We start from the raw sequence: 19,402 nt of genomic DNA, 5'->3' as shown, positions 1-19,402 counted from the left end.
AGCACTTCTCTGTCTGGTGAGACAGAGGCTGTTCTTGATAAATAACTGTGTCCTCTTTCAAAGGCATTCTAATAAGCCACTCCTGCTGCATGAGACCTTTTTAAATGAAAGTGTCAGCTGAGCTGAGTTCAAATCTCTTATTTGATGTCATTAATATGGAATTTGGGGGGAGAAAATGAAACGTTGTCCTCACAAGACTCAAGAGCTTTGAAGGAGAGATCTCATGTTACCTCTTGTCATAAGTCCTGCATATTCCTCTTTATTAAAACACTGTTTACAAATTACCCTTCCGTGATTTTCTGGGAATTCGTAATGAATACAGTCATGACTGACTGGTTCTGAAAAAAATGGATCTGCCTTGACAAGTTTTCACATAGCTATGGTTTCCAGCAATATGTGTGATGCTTCTTTGCAAAGCAGGTATTTCATCTAAGAAAACAGCATCCTTCCAGGTTGTTGAGACTTGGAGTATTGGCATATTGGTGATATGCCAATAAGGTGGTTTTTCATTGCAAAGCATTTGGAATATAAATGAGGAAAAATTAAACAGTTTATGCTGTAGACAAAAAGGATAAACATGTTTTGATTATTGAAGTTCAGTGGTGTTGTGCTGGCACTCCTTACTAGCAGTGGTACAGCCAAAGAAAAAGCTGACTTCCAGCTGGAGTGTGGGCAGTGGGATGGGCTTTTTTAGTCCTGTATGTGACTTCTGTCAGTGTTGTCTTTTGATGTTTATAATTATTGAGCTAAAGTAGGAAATGGCTTCTGTTCCTCATTAGTTCTGCTGTGGTTTTTTTTTATCCAGCAGCTCCATATTCATTGAGGTGCTCATTAGCAAAGGCTTGTGTAGCTAGGTAGGGCTTCAGGGTGATCCCAAGGTTTGCTTTGAAAAGGAACTAAAATAGCATGAGGAAAGTGATCCCTTGGTTATGCTCTTTCAACTTGCAGGAACCCTTTATGAACTGTTGAAAGTATTTTGTCAAACTGGACTTGGAAAATACAAGGCTTTATCTTCTTGGTATATTCTCAGTGGGGGGTTTAGATTTGTTGGTTTGGGTTTGGTTGGGTTTTGTTTTTTTCACTTCAAATCAGTGATGATTTTTTTTCCTTAAAGAAGCATTTCTCTTCCAGTTTTGTTTTATGGGCAATTCTTGTTTTCACAACCAGTTATGTTCTTCCATGAGTGTAAAAGGATACACACTTGTAGCTGCCACCCTCCCCTGAAGTAAAATGAAGTCTAATTCTCTGGGACTTCATTAATTATAAAAACAAATCTGTATTATTTTCATTGGTTGTTAGGATCTAATACCCATAAGTTAATTAAAGCTAACTGAATTCTCCCTTTTATTTAAAAGAGATCATAAACAATGTTAGTGGTCATGAAGAGTGTTGTGCTGTTTCTAATGATTCTAAGGGATTGTCCTCATTCACTACTACTACTAGTAGTAGCAGTTATTCACTGGAATCAAAATGGTTCTCAGGAAAGGTTCTAGTATGGATGAACTTAGTGCTGAGTTAAACTAATAAATGAAAATAAATGTGACTCTTCCTGTAGAAACAGCAGTCGAGTTTCTCTTCAGTCATTAAACGTGAAAATCCCAATTAGTTAAAATACAAAATGTGACCTGTTCAACTCCCAGTATTCTGGACTATTGGGAAATTGCCCCATTCACAGCCTTTCCATGTGGGAATATTTTTATAGTGAGAGAACAAATTGTTCTCAGGACCAGCTCTTCCATGGCAATTAAATCACAGCACAGTGCCACTGAATGACTTAGTCCTGAGTCCTAAATCTGCTGTGAAGACACCCCCAGTTCCTTGGCACTGCATTTCAGGTCTGGGTGGTGCCAGAGCTTCTCCTGCTTTGCTAAGGGGAATGCTGGGGCAGAGCACAGTGGAACTGCACCACTGTGGATTCCAGGGAGAGGGACAGTGAGCTGCAGCACCAGAGGGTAACAGAGGAGGACCTTAGCAGCAGCTGCACTGTTAAAAGGAGTGAATGGGGAATAGCTGGGAGAGGGCTTGTGATGCTTCAAGATAGAAGCTAAGGAGTTGTCCCTGCTCTAAGGAAAGAAAAAATTGCCTCTGTGCAGAGCATCTGCTTAGTTTGAAGAGAGAAATTTTGTATTTGGACCAGTTTTGGTTACCTCTGGTTCTAGGGACCCTTTAGTTTTGACAGCTCGTGGTGATTTTCCCTCCTTGCACTCTCAGGAGGGCTCACAGAATGGCTTCACCCATGGCAAGCCTGCTGTGCTGGACTCTTCACAATCATTATAATTAACACAGTAAAATAACTGAGATAATTCCTTCTGAGCCTGTGCTCCTATTGCTTTGTTGCCAGTTAATGACACATCAGGAAGGAGAGCAGGGAAGATGTGGTTTTGTGAGCATGTGATGGCAAACATCAGGATGGCTTTTAAATCTTGTTTTCATGTGTCTGACCTAGTTAGCTGTGCACTTCCTTGCTTTTGGTACTGGATCTGTGTGTGTCATAGTTGAGAGATGGGTCACAGAAGAGCATCTGCCCTCCTGGAGAAAGGAGGTCAAGGCAAATGTGAAATAGTGCAGTGGTTTTAAATGCACAGCTTGAGAATATGGAAACTGGCCATGAGTCAAAGCAATCCATCTTCCCAAGTGCTGATTTGGAAGCCTGGAAACAAATTACCATTTCTTTTTCGATAATGCTTGGTTGTTACTTGTCTTGTTTCTGAGGCTGGGTAACTTCTTGCATGTTTTCCCTTTATTAAAGGTAAAGCATAGGTTTTTTTCTGTGCTTGTTATTAGGGAATGGTCTGCTGTGTAGGGAATTCATTAGGAGGATTTTGAGGTGAGGAACTTGCAGGATCCTGGATAGAGTTCACAATTCCTACAAGCTCTTTGATTCGTATTTGTCTTCCTTGACCATTTATGAGTTGTAAAAAAATCTAGTCCCCCACATCTTAAACAAGCACATGGCATTGTGTTTGAAAGGGGGTCTTTTTGGTTCATTTGTTTGACCTAAAGATTGCTTGATTAAATTTGTAAATAAAAGAATAAGTATTTGGTTGAAGGGGTACAAGTTTTTAGTTTCATCTTCATGTACTGTCCTAATTAGTTGGGCTCGCTCATTAACTGGTAGAATATTTTTTCTGGTAGAATATGTTTTTATTTAGTAATCCAGTGAAAAATACCTTGAGTAATGGAAATTGTAAAGGACAAAATGGAAAAAAAACCCTCCTGTAAAAATAGGACTGAAAGGACACTTGCAGTTCTTAACCATATATATGAAATTCAGGTCTTGAGGGGGAGGAAAAGAAAAACCTCTAACAACCTTGTGTAAGCCAAGTAGAGATGGTTTCCTGGGCTTGTGCCAACGTGGCTGCAGGAACTAAATTCTCTTCGGGAGGAGGAAGTGCTGAAGCTGTGTGAATGCTCTTCTCTGTCTGATGTACCGCCGGCTCCAGCTCTGCCAACAGATGGCCCCAGTGCCTTTCCTGCTTCTCTGGTTTCCCCAGCTCCCGGGAAAGCCGAGGAAGAGCACACCCGTGGCTTTACTGCCTTGTCACTACAGCTGAGCTTTGTCATGAGCATAAAATGTCCTGAGCTTTGTTTGTTCCAAATGGATAATTCTGCATTCTGCAGTAGCTCCTGCCTCTTCAAGAGCTGGATGTAATCCTTCATTGATAATTAGATTTCAAAATAAACACTTGCCTGTGAATTCTTAACGGTAGGAACATTTTCTACCTGGTGTTTGCCTTGTTCTCCCTTTCTGAACAAGAAGTGTCTCAACTCTGTTCTCTCTGTTGCTGCATACTGCTAAGAGGGTCTCTCCTTGTGTCCCCTGGTTATGGCTTCTTAGTGAAGGCTGGTGATTTTCCTGCTGTGTCAAATATACTCAAGGAATTAAATGTGCACAATTAATTTCAGCATTAGCCAAAGCATGTTGGAATTAGTCATTCCATACTAATAGGTGTAGTTTCTTCTGTTGTCTTGTGGAGGGAAGACATGGAATGGACATAGATGTATCTGGGGTTTGCACCTACGTGGTCCTTACTCTTTCTTGTTTAGAGTTTAGCAAACCATTTATTAGCTTATAAATGTTAGTAATTCCATCAGCTCTGATAGAAGTGGCCAATGTAAAAAATAACCATACCACTTTGTTTTTTCACTCTTGGATCACAGTTATTTGGCTTGACTTGTCATCTAAATCTGTTACCGGCCTCTAGAAGATTCAGGCAAATGTCAGAGGCACCTCTGGTTGGATTTGCTGATCCTATAGGTCTTTTCCAACCAAAATAATTCTGTGATTATGGTCCAGCTTCCAGGAGGGACGTGATAACATGTCTGTTAATGATCTGCCACTTGAAATTTAGTCTTCTGCTTTTTTAAAGTAAATCTTCACGTTCCAGCGAGTGACTGAAGAGCCTCTGAGGACACAAAAGGCCCATTCTCCTGGCTCTGTTTTGTTAACATCTCTCTTGTAATCCTGATTGGCAGCGCCCATCCAGTCCCTTCGCAGCTCATGACAGCTTTCCCTCCTTGCTGTCACTCTCAGCGCTCCGTGCTGGTTGTAGGGAGCAGGCTCCATTTACAGATGACATGATGACAATATTTATCTTCTGTAAGCAGCAAAACACCAATTTTCTAATTTTGACGTGGGCCTGGATTTAAGTCAGAAGATGTTGTCAGTCCTGCTGGTGTCCACACCAGCAGCGTTCCCTTTGATGAATCCACAGCGATGTTTTACAAATCAATGCTCACAGAACTGATCTGAAAAGCTGTGATAGTATCTGATGCCCACACAAATTATTAGCTGTGCTTCCTGCTTTAAAGCAGTACTCCTGAAATGTCAAACCCTTTGCAGTACATGTTTGCAAACTGAACTTTAAATGATAAGCTCAGCTCTCGCTCATTATAGATAATTGTGTGTTCTCTCTGTCGGGAAGGATCTTAATGCTGAGCGCTGTCTTGGCTGCCTCTGAGTAACCTCCAGGCTTGATGTGTGTCTGTTACCTTGCAACCATAAAGAATATGCTGCTGCTAGAATCCTTTAGTTGCTTTGAAAGGTAACATTTTGCTGGGACATCCAGGTTGTGAATATAATGCATGAAATTTATGTCTGATGTGTGTATTTGCTTGATGGTTGTAAAGCCAGTTAGTCTCAGCATTATTTTGGTGAATTTTGAGTTTACAGTTGTTGCTTGCTGGATTTATTTTTGCAGAGAAATCTGTCTTAATATTTTTTCTAACTTAAAGAGTAAAGATTAAAGCTATTTTGTTTTTTCAAAGAGTTTCTTGGTAATAAAATCAGATTAAGTTTGTTTTTATTGTGTTTAAAGCTTAATATAATACTCTCTCACCTTTGCTAAGGCATGCTGTGAGTAGCACCTAGAAATTCCTTGATTTTCCACTACTTAAAGGCAATGAACTTGATATATTTAATGGATTAAATCTTCTCTCCTTCAGATTTTTTTTTATTACTTCTTTGGCCTTGGCAAGAGTTACATCCCTATTTGTATATTAACAGTCTCTTCATTTCGGATCTCAGTACCCTGGTCTAGGCAAAATGTCAGCAATTGTCCTGAAACTCTTTGTTTTGCCTAAAATAATAAGAATTGAGGCCTGCACTGCAGAGATCTCCTTGCCTCAGCTTCCACAGGCACCTTCTCCATACCTCTTTATAGCTGCATCTGGATGTGCTCCAGTCTTATTACCAACTTTGCTTTTCAGGGCATCAAAACCTCTGATTCACAAGTTCTGCCCTTTTGTTTCCTTTGCCTCCTCTCTATTCAGCCTCTTTTCCTTAGCCTCTGCATCAGTTTCCACCCTTTCCACACCTCCTTGCTTATAGTAAAAGCTGAATATAGCATTTTTCCAAAAAGCGAATTAAAACTGCTTTGGTAGATAACTGTCAGAGAAAAGTGTCAGTGGGATTCAACATAAAGTATTAATTGCAGTGTTGAATAAAACCCCTTTCCTTTAATGGAAAACCAGTTTCTAGAAGCATGTCAGGTTTATTAATTTCACCTATGTTGTCATGGAGTTATTTAGATTAGCTTGAAAAACATCCAGTCTGAAGTAGGAAGAAATCCTCAATAAACATTCCTGACTTTAATCCTTGCAGTTAGAGTGTAGTGGACAGATTGCAATTAGCACAAACTTTCCCATTTATTTGGAATTAACTCTGTTACATGCATAGTTTCTGTCTACAAATATGTATTTGTGTAAAATGTGTGGGTGGTTCTAAATGAACAGCAGTAATTTAACTGTGGTCTCCAGATCAGTTGAGCTTTTGTTATCCTGACAATAATCTCCATGGAAGGCTTATATCATTACATTTTTATTGTAGCTAAATGTATAATTTTGGAGCTCTCAAATTTGTGTATTTTCTTCATTACTTTTTTCATAAATCTGTTTTTTTTGTGGTTTTTTTTTTTTTCCTGTGTAGGGTGACTTAGCAGCTGTGGAGCAGCTGCTGAAAAATGGGGCAGATCCCAATGTCAAAGATAATGCTGGCTGGACACCACTGGTGAGTGTTGAAGGCTTCTTTCTGTCATCTGCCTTCTAATCAGACTTTACTTCATCCTTCCATTCCTCTCCAATATTTTAGTTCCCTTCACATGCATTTAGGTGACAGAGAGTTATGCCATGTGAAGAAGTGATAATAAATGAGGTTAAAAGAATTCATCAGGAACCACTGACCTGCCCAGGTGTCATTCTCCGTTGCTGGGGTGTAGGGCAGGCCACGAAATCCATCATCCTGTGACTCTGCAAATGCAGAAAATACAGCTAGGATAACTCGAAAATGATCAATTCCAAACAATGTTTGTATTTAATGAGTTCCTAATGTCCTCGGTGGTTTGGAAATATATCAAGTAGTGGAGTGAAAAAATTGCTTGATTGAATTACAGAAAATAAACAAAAGGTTCTCTTCAACCATGACTTCTTCCTCTCCTGCAGAATGTTCCTGATAGCCTGTAATCTGGAGGGTTTTGTTCCCTGTGGTCTAATTTGCACACAGTTGGCCTGTGTTCAGTTCTTCTCAGGGCTTTTTGTCAGTGCTGGGTTCCCGGGTTGATTCCTGTCAGGAATGTAATGCAGCGTCCTTGCATCATCCTCCCTGGACCATCTGTGAGAGGAGCAGGAACTCCTGTGAGTTCTGCTTCACCTGAGTCTCCCCCTGTGGCTTTTCCCACCCAGCACGAGGCGTGTAACCACGGGCACAGGGAGGTGGTGGAGCTGCTGCTGCAGCACCGGGCGCTGGTGAACACCACGGGCTACCAGAACGACTCCCCCCTGCACGATGCCGCCAGGAACGGGCACGAGGCCGTCGTGGAGCTGCTGCTCCTGCACGGCGCCTCCCGGGACGCAGTGTGAGTACACCTGCAGTGCTGCTGGCATTGGCCACGGCTGCAGCATCCACAGTGAATATGTCCACAGAAGTGAATATGGAGCAGAGCTAGTGGTAAAGGTGGGTTAGATGGGCTGAGGGGGTGGCTGTTAGATGTGTGCTCTGCTGTGCTTACATCTTCCTTTTCCAGGTAGGTGTTTCCTTTCCGTTTGGCTTCGTCCTAAACTTTTCTGAGGATACCTGAGTCATAGATAGCTGGAGTACTGTACTAGGAAAGTAACAACATATGCTCACCCTAATCTTGCACTTTCCTGTTGGCATCTTGTTATAGCTGCTGTCAGCTCTAAGATGCTGAGCTAGATGAGTTTTGAACTGCTACAGCTGTTTTTTGTCTCTTTTCTTTTACTACAGTACTTGCTAGCAGAAGGCATTTTGCTCCAGTCTCTTCTGTTTTCACAAATTGACACAGGCTGAGATTTGGGAATTTTCATTTCTGCCTTTCTGGATCAAAACACTAATCCTTGGTACACCTTTTAATTAAAAGAAAAAGCTAAGTCGTATTTTCAGTTGACTCTTCTATACGGTTAAGTCTCCTGAAGATTTTGACTTTTGTGTATAGGAGGTGCTAAAGAATGTTTCAGTCTATGAATGACCCTGCAGCCTGTTAGTATTCTAGGCACTAAATGTAATTTTAGGTGTTGTACTGTTGTTGGGCCAGAGCCTGTATGTATAAATTTGAGTCCAGTGCAAGTTGTCAATAGGTGTTTGTGTGTATAGAAACACAACAGGATGAAGTCTAGCATGATACAAGTTTTTCTGTAGCAGCCACCTGAAGAGGCATAAACAAATTCAGCTTAATCACTTCAGCTCTCATTTCAATATTCACACTCATGAAGCTTACAGAATTAAGGGTTTTCATGAAGTCCTAATCTTGAATATATTAGGGTTTTAAAAACAACAAGAAAAAGCCAAAACAAAGCAACAAGCTCTCAAGACTTCGGCATGAAAAAGTAAAACAAGGATCAGTGGTTCATCTTCACTTTGTTCTTAAGCAGCAAGGCTGGCTGCACCTGGAAAAGCTGGCAGCTTCAGAGATTTTCAAGCCACTTGAATAGGGGAGCTGGTTGTGTCACACTTAGCACGTGTTTGTCTGTTGTTTGAAAGCACAGCACAGCCAGCAACTTTGCTGCCAGGTTGTGGCAGGGTTTCAGCTCTGGTGGTTGGCACAGCCCGGGCTCCAAATGTCAGCACTGGACTCTGCAGGGCTCCTGTTAGCCTTGGTCTCTGCTGCATGTGCTCACACAAACAGAGGTCAAGCTGAGCCTCTTTCAGTTCGTTCTACATGAGCAAACATGACTCTGTTTTAATCAGGGAAGGGGAGATTTATGTAAACCTTAAACCCTGCTTTAACTTTTCACTGAATGCAGATAATGTTCAGTTAAAATCTCTGAGAAGAAATTTAGTGCTGTCAATCTTTTGTGATTTGTCTGGGTGCCGTGGCACAAATTTGCTCCTGTCCATCCCTCCTGGAATAACTGAGGCTTCCAGATCTTCTATAAGCTCTGTATCTCTGGCTGAAATGCCACTGTGTATGTTGCAATTGCTCTGATGATGGAAAGGGGATGGTGTTTCCCCTCCCCTATTTTTACAGAGAGCATTAGAGCCACAGAGAAATAGATGTATCAGCAAAGCATTCAGGCTTGCTCTGCTGACTTCTTCCAAACACTGTTAGGAAACAACAGAAACAAGAACAGTATGTCTGAGACTGCTCAGAATGCTTCCCTTCTCTCCTGGGCCCCAGTAGCTTCCAGCAGTGAATGGTCCTGGGATCTTTCCCTGGACCATGACTTGGCAAATCTTACTGGGTATTTTTGCAGCCACTGTCTCTACCAGTTGGATTCCTAATTAAGCAGTGGTTGGATTTGTCTAGGTAAGTGGACTTGAACCTTCTTTCATATAGAAAATTTAGTTAATTCTGTTTTCCTAGTAGATGCAAGTATCCTTATAATGGAGCCACATCTGACAAGAAGCTTGCTTTTCTTCAGTGTCTTTTTTTCCTAGATCCCCCAAACCAGCAGACCACAGTCTTAAAAACAGGAGATGAGAACAGACTGATCACTTCAAATGGTGCAATTATAATTCATTTCATTATGGCTTGTTATAATTGATCTCTTTGTACTTAATGCTCATGTTCACATTATTATTCTAGGTTCTTTAGAGTAGAAATTGAAGCAGTGATGAGTAGAACTTGCATCTCCAAGGCTTATTTTCCTGAAGAGTGCCTTAACTTGAGAGGTGTGCAGTGTGTGAGCCAAGACTATACCAAATCAATTTTGTCAAATGGATAAACTGGTCTAATTTTAGTTCACTTTTTTGTTTCTCTCTGGCATATAAAACCCTTTCTAGTCCTTTTGTAGGCTCTTCAGGCTCACAATGAATTAACTCTCAGCCAAGGAGAGGGCCCTCCTTAATATGGTGGGATAAAGTGATTCTTCTTTATCTCACAGGAGCGGGGAGGAAAGTTTGATTAGTTCACTCTGGTTACTTAAGTGTTTTACTTTAGCTAAGCTAAAATGTGAACATGACAAATGCATTCAAATGTTACTTGGGACACCATGAAATATATAGCATGAAACCTCACAGACATGACTGATGTCTTGCTGCTGTCTTAACAGTGGAATTAACTCAGTTTTGTGTCTCAATGTCCCTTGTGTGTTGAAGAGTTAATCTAGTGGAATAAAAACAGAGCTTGTGTTAAACAGGCTGCTTAGAGCAGTGGTTTTGAAATTTAGCATGGTACTCAGTTGTGCCTGGTGAAATTTATTTTAAAGGTGTGCAGTAGTGACTGACAGCAGGCCCTAAGGCAGGTAAGATGCACTGGTCTGTGGAGGGATGTAGGATCTATCTGGAAGCAACTGCAGCTGCTTCCTGAGACACCTCAGTGGATGAGGTACAGCCCTATCCAAAGAGCTGAGACTTTGCCATTTCAGATTTAGATAACAGATCTTCACAAAACCATCAGGTGGGCACATTCCAAGTGCCTTTCAGGCTGTGTTTTTCTCCTTTTGTGTTAATTTGTAGTGCATTGAGAAATAACAGGAAGCAGCCACATATTTTAGACCAAGCAAGAACAGATGAGGGCTTCCTCTTTTGCCAGAAATTAGTCCTGGGATTTCCTTATTCCTTGGCAAAATTTCCTTTTATAAATCTGTGAGATTTAATAGTCGTGGTACTTCAGCTGTCCACAACTTCATTGAAGTTTTCACTGAGTGATACAAACTACAAATGAAAAATATTATATGGACCAGTGGACCTATTAATTATCCTACTGGTCCTGTTAAATTTTTTGCATTAATCTCCTACACATAACTAATTTTTATTTTTATGGCTTTTTTCAACATGCTTGAATTCTGTCTTTTTTTTCTGTGCTTCACAGCAAGCCAAGTGGTTTGAAAAATTAGATCTGTGCATTTGCAATTTCACAGTATTTCCTAAATGCTTGCACTCAAATGGGCTGTCTTTCCAGTTCTTCATGCACAGTAAGTTTAGTAAAAACTGTTGCCTTGCTCTGTTTTTTTAGATGTAGTTGTTGTGAGTTTGACTCTTAACAAACCTGTGGGAATGCTTAGGAGTAGACCATGGTCCTCAGTTATGAATGGCACAGGGACAGAAATTATTATAACCTGCAGTCATTCCAGGAGGCTTTAGACCCCTGACACTGGTAACTTCGTCTCCTTATTCTGAGTTAAGATAGTGCAGGTCTTTGCTGCCTAAGTGCAAGACAGTGTGTTGAACTTCCTGCTGACAGTAGGTTAAGTAAAATCTTGGCTCTGGTCTTTCTGGCTACACAGATTAGGTTTTCTTCTGTCCGGTTCAGGAAAGGTTTCTACTTAGTACATTCTCAAAATCCAGGTGCTGCCTGGAGAGCTCTGATCCAGATTTCCACGTGGGGGTTAGTGGGTAGTGCACAGAGACCTGGCTGCAGGATTTCCATTCACTACCGAATTCTTTTGTGGGGCTGGGGCAAAACTTGGTTTGTGGAGCAGCTTAAAAGTCCTGACTACAAGGAATTGCAAAGTATTGTGTCACTTCATGGAAAGCCATACTCTGACTTGGTTGAGTTGCTCTTCACTGGGCTCCCCTTTGTTCTGAGCACAGCCATCCCGTGTTCTGGCTGTAACAGCCCCCTACTGACTATTTAGTACCTTGATGGCTGGCTAATAGGAGGCTACTTGCACCCAAGGGTACATCTGACTCTGGAATGTTTAAAAAAAAAAAAAGCTTCTAGAAAGCCCACTTGCATTCTGGTAGAAAGAAGGATGCCATGGGGACCTTGTATTCCAGCTTAAGCCCCTCACTGATTTCTCTCCAGCAGAAACAATTGTGTCTTCCTGCTGAGTGTGGAGCTCATCATGTGCACTGGACCCATTCCCAGCAAACCCAGATTTGTAGGAGGAGCACACAGAGTTACTGGTATTTCTGCAAACACTGTTTGTGTGTTAGGGTGGACGTAATGTGCATGTCTAATTTGGTTTTGAATGTTGGATTAAAATTCATCTTTTACTCTGAGCAAGGTGGATGATTTCCCTTGTTCAGCTAGGTTGGATAAAGATGGAAGCTTATGTTTCCCATTCCTCGGCCTTAGTAAATAAATACAAATGTAGATTTCATCCTTTCTCTTTGAAAAGTAAATTGCAACACTATCCTACTTGAAAATCTGTTGTTAGGATGTGTTCCTTGTGTTGGTTTTTGTTATGTAAACCCTCTTTTCTCCTGTTTTAGCTACATTTCCTCACTCTTCTTAAGCTCAACAATCTGCTTAGTTGCAAATATTCTAAACTCTTAAACCATCTCTTGTGCTGTTCTTCCTTTTCAGACCTCAGCTCCAAAGTTTGTCACAATTTAACTGTGCCACCTTAACATGCAATAAATAGCCCTTCATTCTTCGATGCTGCATAATGATGGGACAGCATATCACAGTACTCTAGTAAGAATCAACTGAAGCAAGCTTAAAACTAGGGAAAAATTGGAAGTGAATACAGAAGGAGGAGCTGCAGCTCGTATTTGTACAATTTGATTGGCAAAAAAATGTTCTATATTTAACTGGGATGGTCTATGTATTTTTCTATGGTAAACATTCATGAGTTTTTTCCAACAGTCAAGAACCTTACTGTGTCTTTGGAGGGAAAAGCACTCCCAAATCTCTACTACTGACACGCAGGGATTTCCTCCCGCTGCTTAGCTTGCAGTGAAAGGTCAGCCAGCTAGTCTAAAGGTGATTTTTGGGGTGTTTGATCATATGTATATATGTATTTCCTCCCCTCTCTGGATGCATTGTTCAAAGAAACTTTATCTTGCAGCAGTTTGAGTTGAATATTGGCCTTATTTAAAAAAAGGGCAAGAGCTTCCCTGATGATGCATGACAAAGCAGGAACAGCATGACAATATTTAATGGGTTGCAACTCCCAGGCCTGGGCAGAGATTTAACCAATTATCTTTCATTCTGCAGAATTTGTATGATGCCTGCACCGTGCTCATTAGTAGCACAGAAAAGCTTGGGATTGGTAACGGTGTAAGATACCATCGTGGACTCTTCTGTGGGGGATTTCTGTGGATTGTTGTTTTCCCCAGGGGCTGTGTTAGTGAGCAGTGCTCAGCCAGGGGCACAGAAGGATGCTGAGATCAGACATATCTTTCTGCTTGGCATTGGCCAAAGCCTCCCAGTTAAGTCAGAGTGGAGACTTAATAATTTGAGCTGCTCTTTGGGCTGGATTGGTTTATGACTTTTTGTGGAATTGCCTGTAAATCTTCCTGGATTCCTGCTCTGCAGAGAAATGTGAGGCCAAGAGAGAGCTCTTCAAAGCTGCAGTGGTCTTGTGACCTCTTTAAATGTTTCATTGTTTGATGACTAAGCTTGCCGGGTTTCAGACACTGAGTCAGGGCATTGTTCTCATGACAAGCTTCCCCTCCATAATGAGCTCTTATTGTGCCTTTGGAGGGCCAGAGCTTCCTGAGGTGGGCAGAAGAGGATCAGCTGCAACGGCCATTATTCTCACAAAGGGCAAAGCAAGCAGACTGTTTCTCCAGAGTGCTGGCAGAGGCTCCTGTTTGCTAATGGCAGTGATACCTGTTCTGCAGTTTCAGGCTCTTCTGCCCTCACTACTGTCCTACAGCAGCAGAGTCGTGTGAAGAAGAAATTGAAGCCGTGGCTGAGCTTGATGTGTTTATAGCAATCACCTCTGTCTGAGGAGTGCTAAAAGAGGAAATCAGTCTGGAAGCACAACTAGTAACTATGAGGTGCCACCTGCAATCAATAGCTTTCAACAAAATTGGCAAACCAACTAAAATCTTACTGAATTGGCTGTAATGTGTTCTGTAGAACAGTTCACTGAAAGAAAATGAGATGAGATGCATTCTCAGATTTTGGAAGTGCAAAGGAGCCATGGTTCCCAAGTAGGAGGCAGATAGCTTTTCCCATAAAAGCACAACCACATCAAACTCCCATGTTTAATATACTACGGGATGTCTTTTATGGCAAATGGATAAGCCAAAAATACATTTCTTGGTTATATGACTGCAATGAAAGATTAAAGCTGAAATTTCTGGGTCTTGCAAATGATATCAAAGTGCATCTTGAAACAGTTTAATAAGGACTGTGGTTTATTTAACTGAACATTCTGGTCTGAACATCCCTTACTCCTCAGCTGAATGCAACAGCTTGTAATTCACTATCCATCTGTCTTGGATGCAATTCTTACTTGAAGCTTTGTGCTTTTAGCTGAAATTACATATTAATAAGAAAGTGGGAGGGAAAGCTACCCAACTAATATGCCTGGTTAGTTAAGAATCAAGTCACATTTTATTTACTTAAACCCATCTGTGCTTGTTTTGCCAGTAATATATTTGGTCTGCGGCCTGTGGACTATGCAGAAAGTGAAAAGATGAAATCTGTGCTAATGTTACCACTGAAGAATGAATCATTTTCACTTAACCAGCCCTCTGAGGTAAATGTCTGTGTGGGTTTGTTTTTGTGTTGGGCTTTTTAACAAAACAACAAGCCATGAGTTCTTCCTTTAAATATTGAAGGCTTGGTTGTAAGTACAGTACATTGCCTGCTTTACAGGGAGGTTTAAAATGGGCTAGGAAGCTGTCTTGAGACAGTATTTCTAGGATATATGTGGAACACTGACAATCTATGAAGTTCTGTGTTACAGCTTTATCTGGGAAGACAAAAGATGTTTCTTGTAATGTGGTTTTATTACAGGAGAACGAGCCTGTGTTATTCCTCAAATATCAGTGCTTGAACTTTGCTATTGATGTTGTTTTTCTGCATATCTAAATTTGTTCTACTTTCCAAACAGTCTGCAAGCAGCAGTCTTTGTTCCAGGTGCTTTTTGTGTGCCATTAAAAGACTGTTCCACTATCATCCTTTGTCCAACAGTGAAAAATATCAGCTCAGCAGTAAAAAGTAGCTTCTGGGAGATTGTTCTGGGGTTTTTGTTTTTCTCCTCCCTTGGACAAAGACTTCTCAGGACTTGTAACCAGAACTGGGTACTCAGACCTAACAAGTTACTGTGTTATGAAATGCTTTGTGCTTCCTAATGAATGAGAACTAAGCTGACCTGGCTGGTAGAAGCAGCCCGTATCTACTCCAGCCTATACAGCCTGCAATGATCCCTCCTCATTGAGCTCACAAGGCACCCAGTGGCCAAAAGTAAACTATTGCAGCTAAACCAGGACTGATGTGGCTGTTCTTGCACCTGCAGCAAATGTAAGATGTAGCTCTTCTGTGCCAAACAAACCATTTTGGGTATTTGCATTTGCCTTGGGGCAAGTGTGTGCCAAGGGATGACTGCTGGCTCACATGGATGACTTGATCCAGAGCCTGAGGCTGTGGGGGTAACTGGATCTCAAAGGCATGTCTGTGCTTTGGAATGTGGAGTATTTAGGGAAATCCAGGAGCTGAAGTATCCTACCCCTGTCTGCTAAAGCTCCTCGAACTTTGCATTAATAGTGGCCATTAATACTGGCCTAATCAAAAATCCCACTTAAGCATTGTTTGCTTTCAGGGCAAAGTATTAGGGACTTTTTACTAAAAGGGAATGCAGATATTCATTGTATAGGTTACTCAATACCATATCTCTTCTAATTCTTTGCTAAAAGCAGGATGTTTTACTACTTGATTGGGATTTTTATTCTCTTTCCACACTGCAGTTTCCCAGGCTGTTTACACAGTGTTCAACCAGCTCTATGCATGCACCCCGGTGTCTTTAAAAAGCACCAGAGAGGGCAAGGGAGGAAAAGCTGATCCATGAGGTGTTCTGGTACCTTGCATAAGCTAAATGAAGTTCCTGTGATGGGAAGGTTTTTTCCTGTGGAGCTGATTAGTTCCATGGAGATTTATTCATGGACTCTGACTGTCCACTAAGCTTGTCATGAACTGTGTTTCAAAATGCTTATTCTTGAAACAGAAAGCTGTCCAGTAAGTTACTTTCCTTATGTTCCCAAATATTCAGCTTACTGCAGAATTTTCTGATCATGCAGGCACTGAGCTCCAGCCAGCCAAGAAATGGACCCCTTGGTATACTGGGAAGCAGTCTTAGTGTGGAGCAGCAGAAATTGCTGAACAAATTAGCAACAATCCTGAAGGCCCAGAGGTGCACTGAATTTAACAGCAGAGGTATGGAGTCTTGTTGAAATGTCTCTGTCCAAATATAAGTAACTACAGTTCTGCACTTTATCATTTAAGCTACTACCTGCAGCAGAGTTTTTTATCATTCCTGGGAAGTGCAGTTTCTGAAATCCCCGAGTTGTAGCTGTAGTGGAGTGATGGTGTGTTTTGCATGTAAACACATAGAAAGCTTGTCTGGCTGTCAAGGCAGGAAGTTTGTGGGGGAGCCATGGTTTGGCAGTTTATTGTCTATTATTTAAAATCACAAAGTCTCCTCAGAGACCTCTTTACACCTCTTTTACCAACTTTAAGGTCTCTGCTCATGTGAGACGTGCTGTAAGGTTTTTACATGGCAGAAGTGAGTGGATGGTGCCTTGAGAAAAGAGCATGGCATTGACTGAAAGTTTATGTGTCTTCTCGTATGATACCTTCCTTCAGTTTTTGTTCTCCATTAAGATTTGTGAACCCAAATTACGGGGTTTGGTGGAGGTCTTTTCCCTTTTTGAGGACAGGAACATTATCTTGATCCTTCCTGTTAGCATTTTGTTCACAAGCACCCCAAAGAAAAACTGCGGTAATTTCCCCCTACCCTCTTTCACTTCTGGATTACTACTCCAGAATTTTGAGTGGAGTTCTGTTAGCTTTGTAGTAAAGCAGTGAGATCCTGTAGTAAGATTCCTGTCAGAGTTAAATATAACTCTAAAAGGATTGAAAAAAAAATTTCTATCTTCATGTGAAGATTTAAGTGTTAGTGTAGAACTATAAAACCATGAGTTCCCTTTTTCACAGCAAGTGTATGTTGAAACCCACAAAATTTCTAATAGCTCTTCTACTAACTTGGATTATAGCCCCAAAAATTACCTCCTTGTGCTGGAAAGAGTGGCTGATAAATTATTATAGTCTGTTTGTTCTTTAAATAATGATTGATTACTTTTCAGCCCAGCATGGTTCTGATTTTTTTGTGCTTTTGGTTTTACTGATGTAATCTTCCTCCTAGTAACTCACCTTGTTATCCCTGCTGTTCCAATGCCAACTACTGTCAAATGCATGATGGCTCTTCTGACTGGATGTTGGATCCTCAAGTTTGAATGTAAGTATGAAATATGTGGAATTCCTTGGGGTTTTTAACCAGAAATCGCAGATGGGATTCCAGAGAAACTTTTTTTTTTTACAGCTGCCCTAATATCAATGTTATCTTGACACAAGGTATAAGGGATTGTTTTCAAATCTCATGAATAATTAGAAATTTGATGGAATATATTTAATGAAATATAGCTACTACTTCCTTGGTAAATGAGTGCATCTTGTTGTTAGGTGTGTTGGGTAGGTTACAGCCCAAGTATCTGGTAGGGAGGGAATTTCTTCACTGCTACATTAAGACTGATTTGGAAGATTATGGAAGATACCCTGGGAGAGAAGGAAGGATTTTATCGAATTCTAGTCTTTATTATGAGCAGTTTGCATTGAAATTGAGAGGAGACTTTGGCTTGCTTGGGATATGTGCTCAAGGCCTGTGGGAAGTGAGCTTATGTTTACACACAAGCTCAGATCTGTTGAAGATTTTAACTTCTAACTCAAGTTAGCATGCAAGGCATGTTCCATGCAGTCTGTAATTCGTGTTTATACAGTGCATGCTTTTTTAATACAGCTGTTCTGTGGACTTAGACCCTAGATTTTGAGTTCCTTAATTATTTATTCTGATATATTTCTTAGTATTTGCTTTCACAGTAGTTGCAAAACCCATCTTCTTCCCCTTGACCTTTTTTGCAAGGTCCCTTTAGCTAATAAGTACACTACAAATGAGTTAATTACCCATGGAAAAATTGCAGACAGATTTCATTCCAGTTTTCTACTATGTGACTAAGCATCAGAACATAAGAATTCTTTAATATTCTGGATTTTCTGTTCACTAATGTTTATGAAGACACTGTGCAAAGCTTCAGAAGCTGCAAACTAAAGCACAGCATTAGGTTGAATGCTGGATTCAGGCTGTTCATTTGGCTTCCAGACATTTTGTTCCATGCTTTTTTTTTTCTTTTAAGACTAAATACCCTGTTTCTTTGGTGAATCCCTTGACAGGTTCTTGGCTTCACTCAGCCCAGGTGGTTTGCATACATTCTGTCCTAAGTGCCTCCTTTATTTCATTTCATCTTCCTGCTGGTTAGATGCTTAGAAAACTTCTGAGTGGTAGGGAGATCTCATTAGTGAGACCTGAATTGAAATCTTCATGGAAGAACTTTCATATTTAGAAGTGATTGGAAAAGAAAAAAAAAATAAATTGAATAGTCCAGGGGTTATTCAGGGAATATTTTTATGGGGTTTTTTCACAGTTGAGTTTAATGTTGGTACTGATTAGTACAATCCTGACTGCTAATGCTCCCAGCTTAGTAAGCAACATACTACTTAAAAGCAAGTGATTCTCCTCCCTAGTGAGAAATGTTGGCAATAACTCATGGGGTCTGATGCAGCTAAGTGCCTATAATTAACAGCACCACTCCATCTGTTCCTACCAGTCTGTTATCAGTCTTCTTCAGAGTCATTACAAGTTAAAGATTGTTATAACAAATAATGGGACTCCTGCTGATGAAACATTTGTCTTGGAGAAAGAGGTCCTTGCTTTTCTTTTTCATCTCCATTTATCGTGGCTTTTTGACTTCTATTTGGATAAGTTTCCTTAAATGTGATGCAAATAAACTTCCAAAAGTATGTGCATGTTCTGGTTATGTAATAAATTTAAGATGTTGTTTACGATTCACTGTTCTAAACCATTCACTTAAAGTGAATTCATGTTGAAAAAATTCACTAAAATATTTGAAAAAACAAAGCTCAGTGAGGCACTTAATGAAATGCTGACTATGCATAAGGGAGTGTTTGAATTTTCTTTACTACAAGGTAAGCTGCATTTGACTGTTATCCCTAAAGTTATATTTATAGCCTACACATTATACCACTTCTTAAAAAAAAACATCACAAGCTTGGAAAAAGAGTATTGCATTTGAGAGTCTTTTATGTTAACTCTTGTGTTACAACAGGCTGTGAATCTTTCTCATAAAAAGCAGTTTTTACTTCTCTTGGGTGATTCCATGATACTCGTGTTGCCATGTGTCCATACACACAGATTAATGTTGGTACATAGCATTCATATTGGTAGAGAGCTAATGTGGAATTTTCCAGCAGAGTTTGAGCTGAGTGTCGGAGAGCCAAGATTTAAATATGTATCCTCAGTTTTGGGGTTCCCTTTTGTCTTCAGGTGGGAGATTAGGATGAAAGGAAGTCACCACTGAGCAATATTAGATCTTCACAGAAGAAAAATTTTATGTTACCAGTTGCTTTCCCACCTTTTCTGTATAAAACCCACTGTCAGCAGTACATCCACTTCCAAGGCAGCACAGAATTGAATT

At 40.6% G+C, this 19,402-nt stretch overlaps 1 protein-coding gene across 1 annotated transcript in view; it reads left to right on the top strand.

The window, feature by feature from the left end:
* BARD1 (BRCA1 associated RING domain 1) overlaps positions 1-19,402 on the top strand; it is a 40,298-nt gene that overhangs the window by 12,130 nt on the left and 8,766 nt on the right. The window contains exons 5-9 of the mRNA XM_062506706.1: positions 6,428-6,508; positions 7,180-7,352; positions 14,226-14,334; positions 15,875-16,010; positions 16,999-17,091. Of these exons, the coding sequence (XP_062362690.1) occupies positions 6,428-6,508; positions 7,180-7,352; positions 14,226-14,334; positions 15,875-16,010; positions 16,999-17,091 (592 nt within the window). The remainder of the gene's footprint in view (positions 1-6,427; positions 6,509-7,179; positions 7,353-14,225; positions 14,335-15,874; positions 16,011-16,998; positions 17,092-19,402) is intronic.

This window comes from Cinclus cinclus, chromosome 21 (genome assembly GCF_963662255.1).
Source record: "Cinclus cinclus chromosome 21, bCinCin1.1, whole genome shotgun sequence".
NCBI lineage: Eukaryota > Metazoa > Chordata > Aves > Passeriformes > Cinclidae > Cinclus > Cinclus cinclus.
Note: the sequence above shows the minus strand (reverse complement) of the source record. Positions and strands in the feature narration are given on the sequence as shown.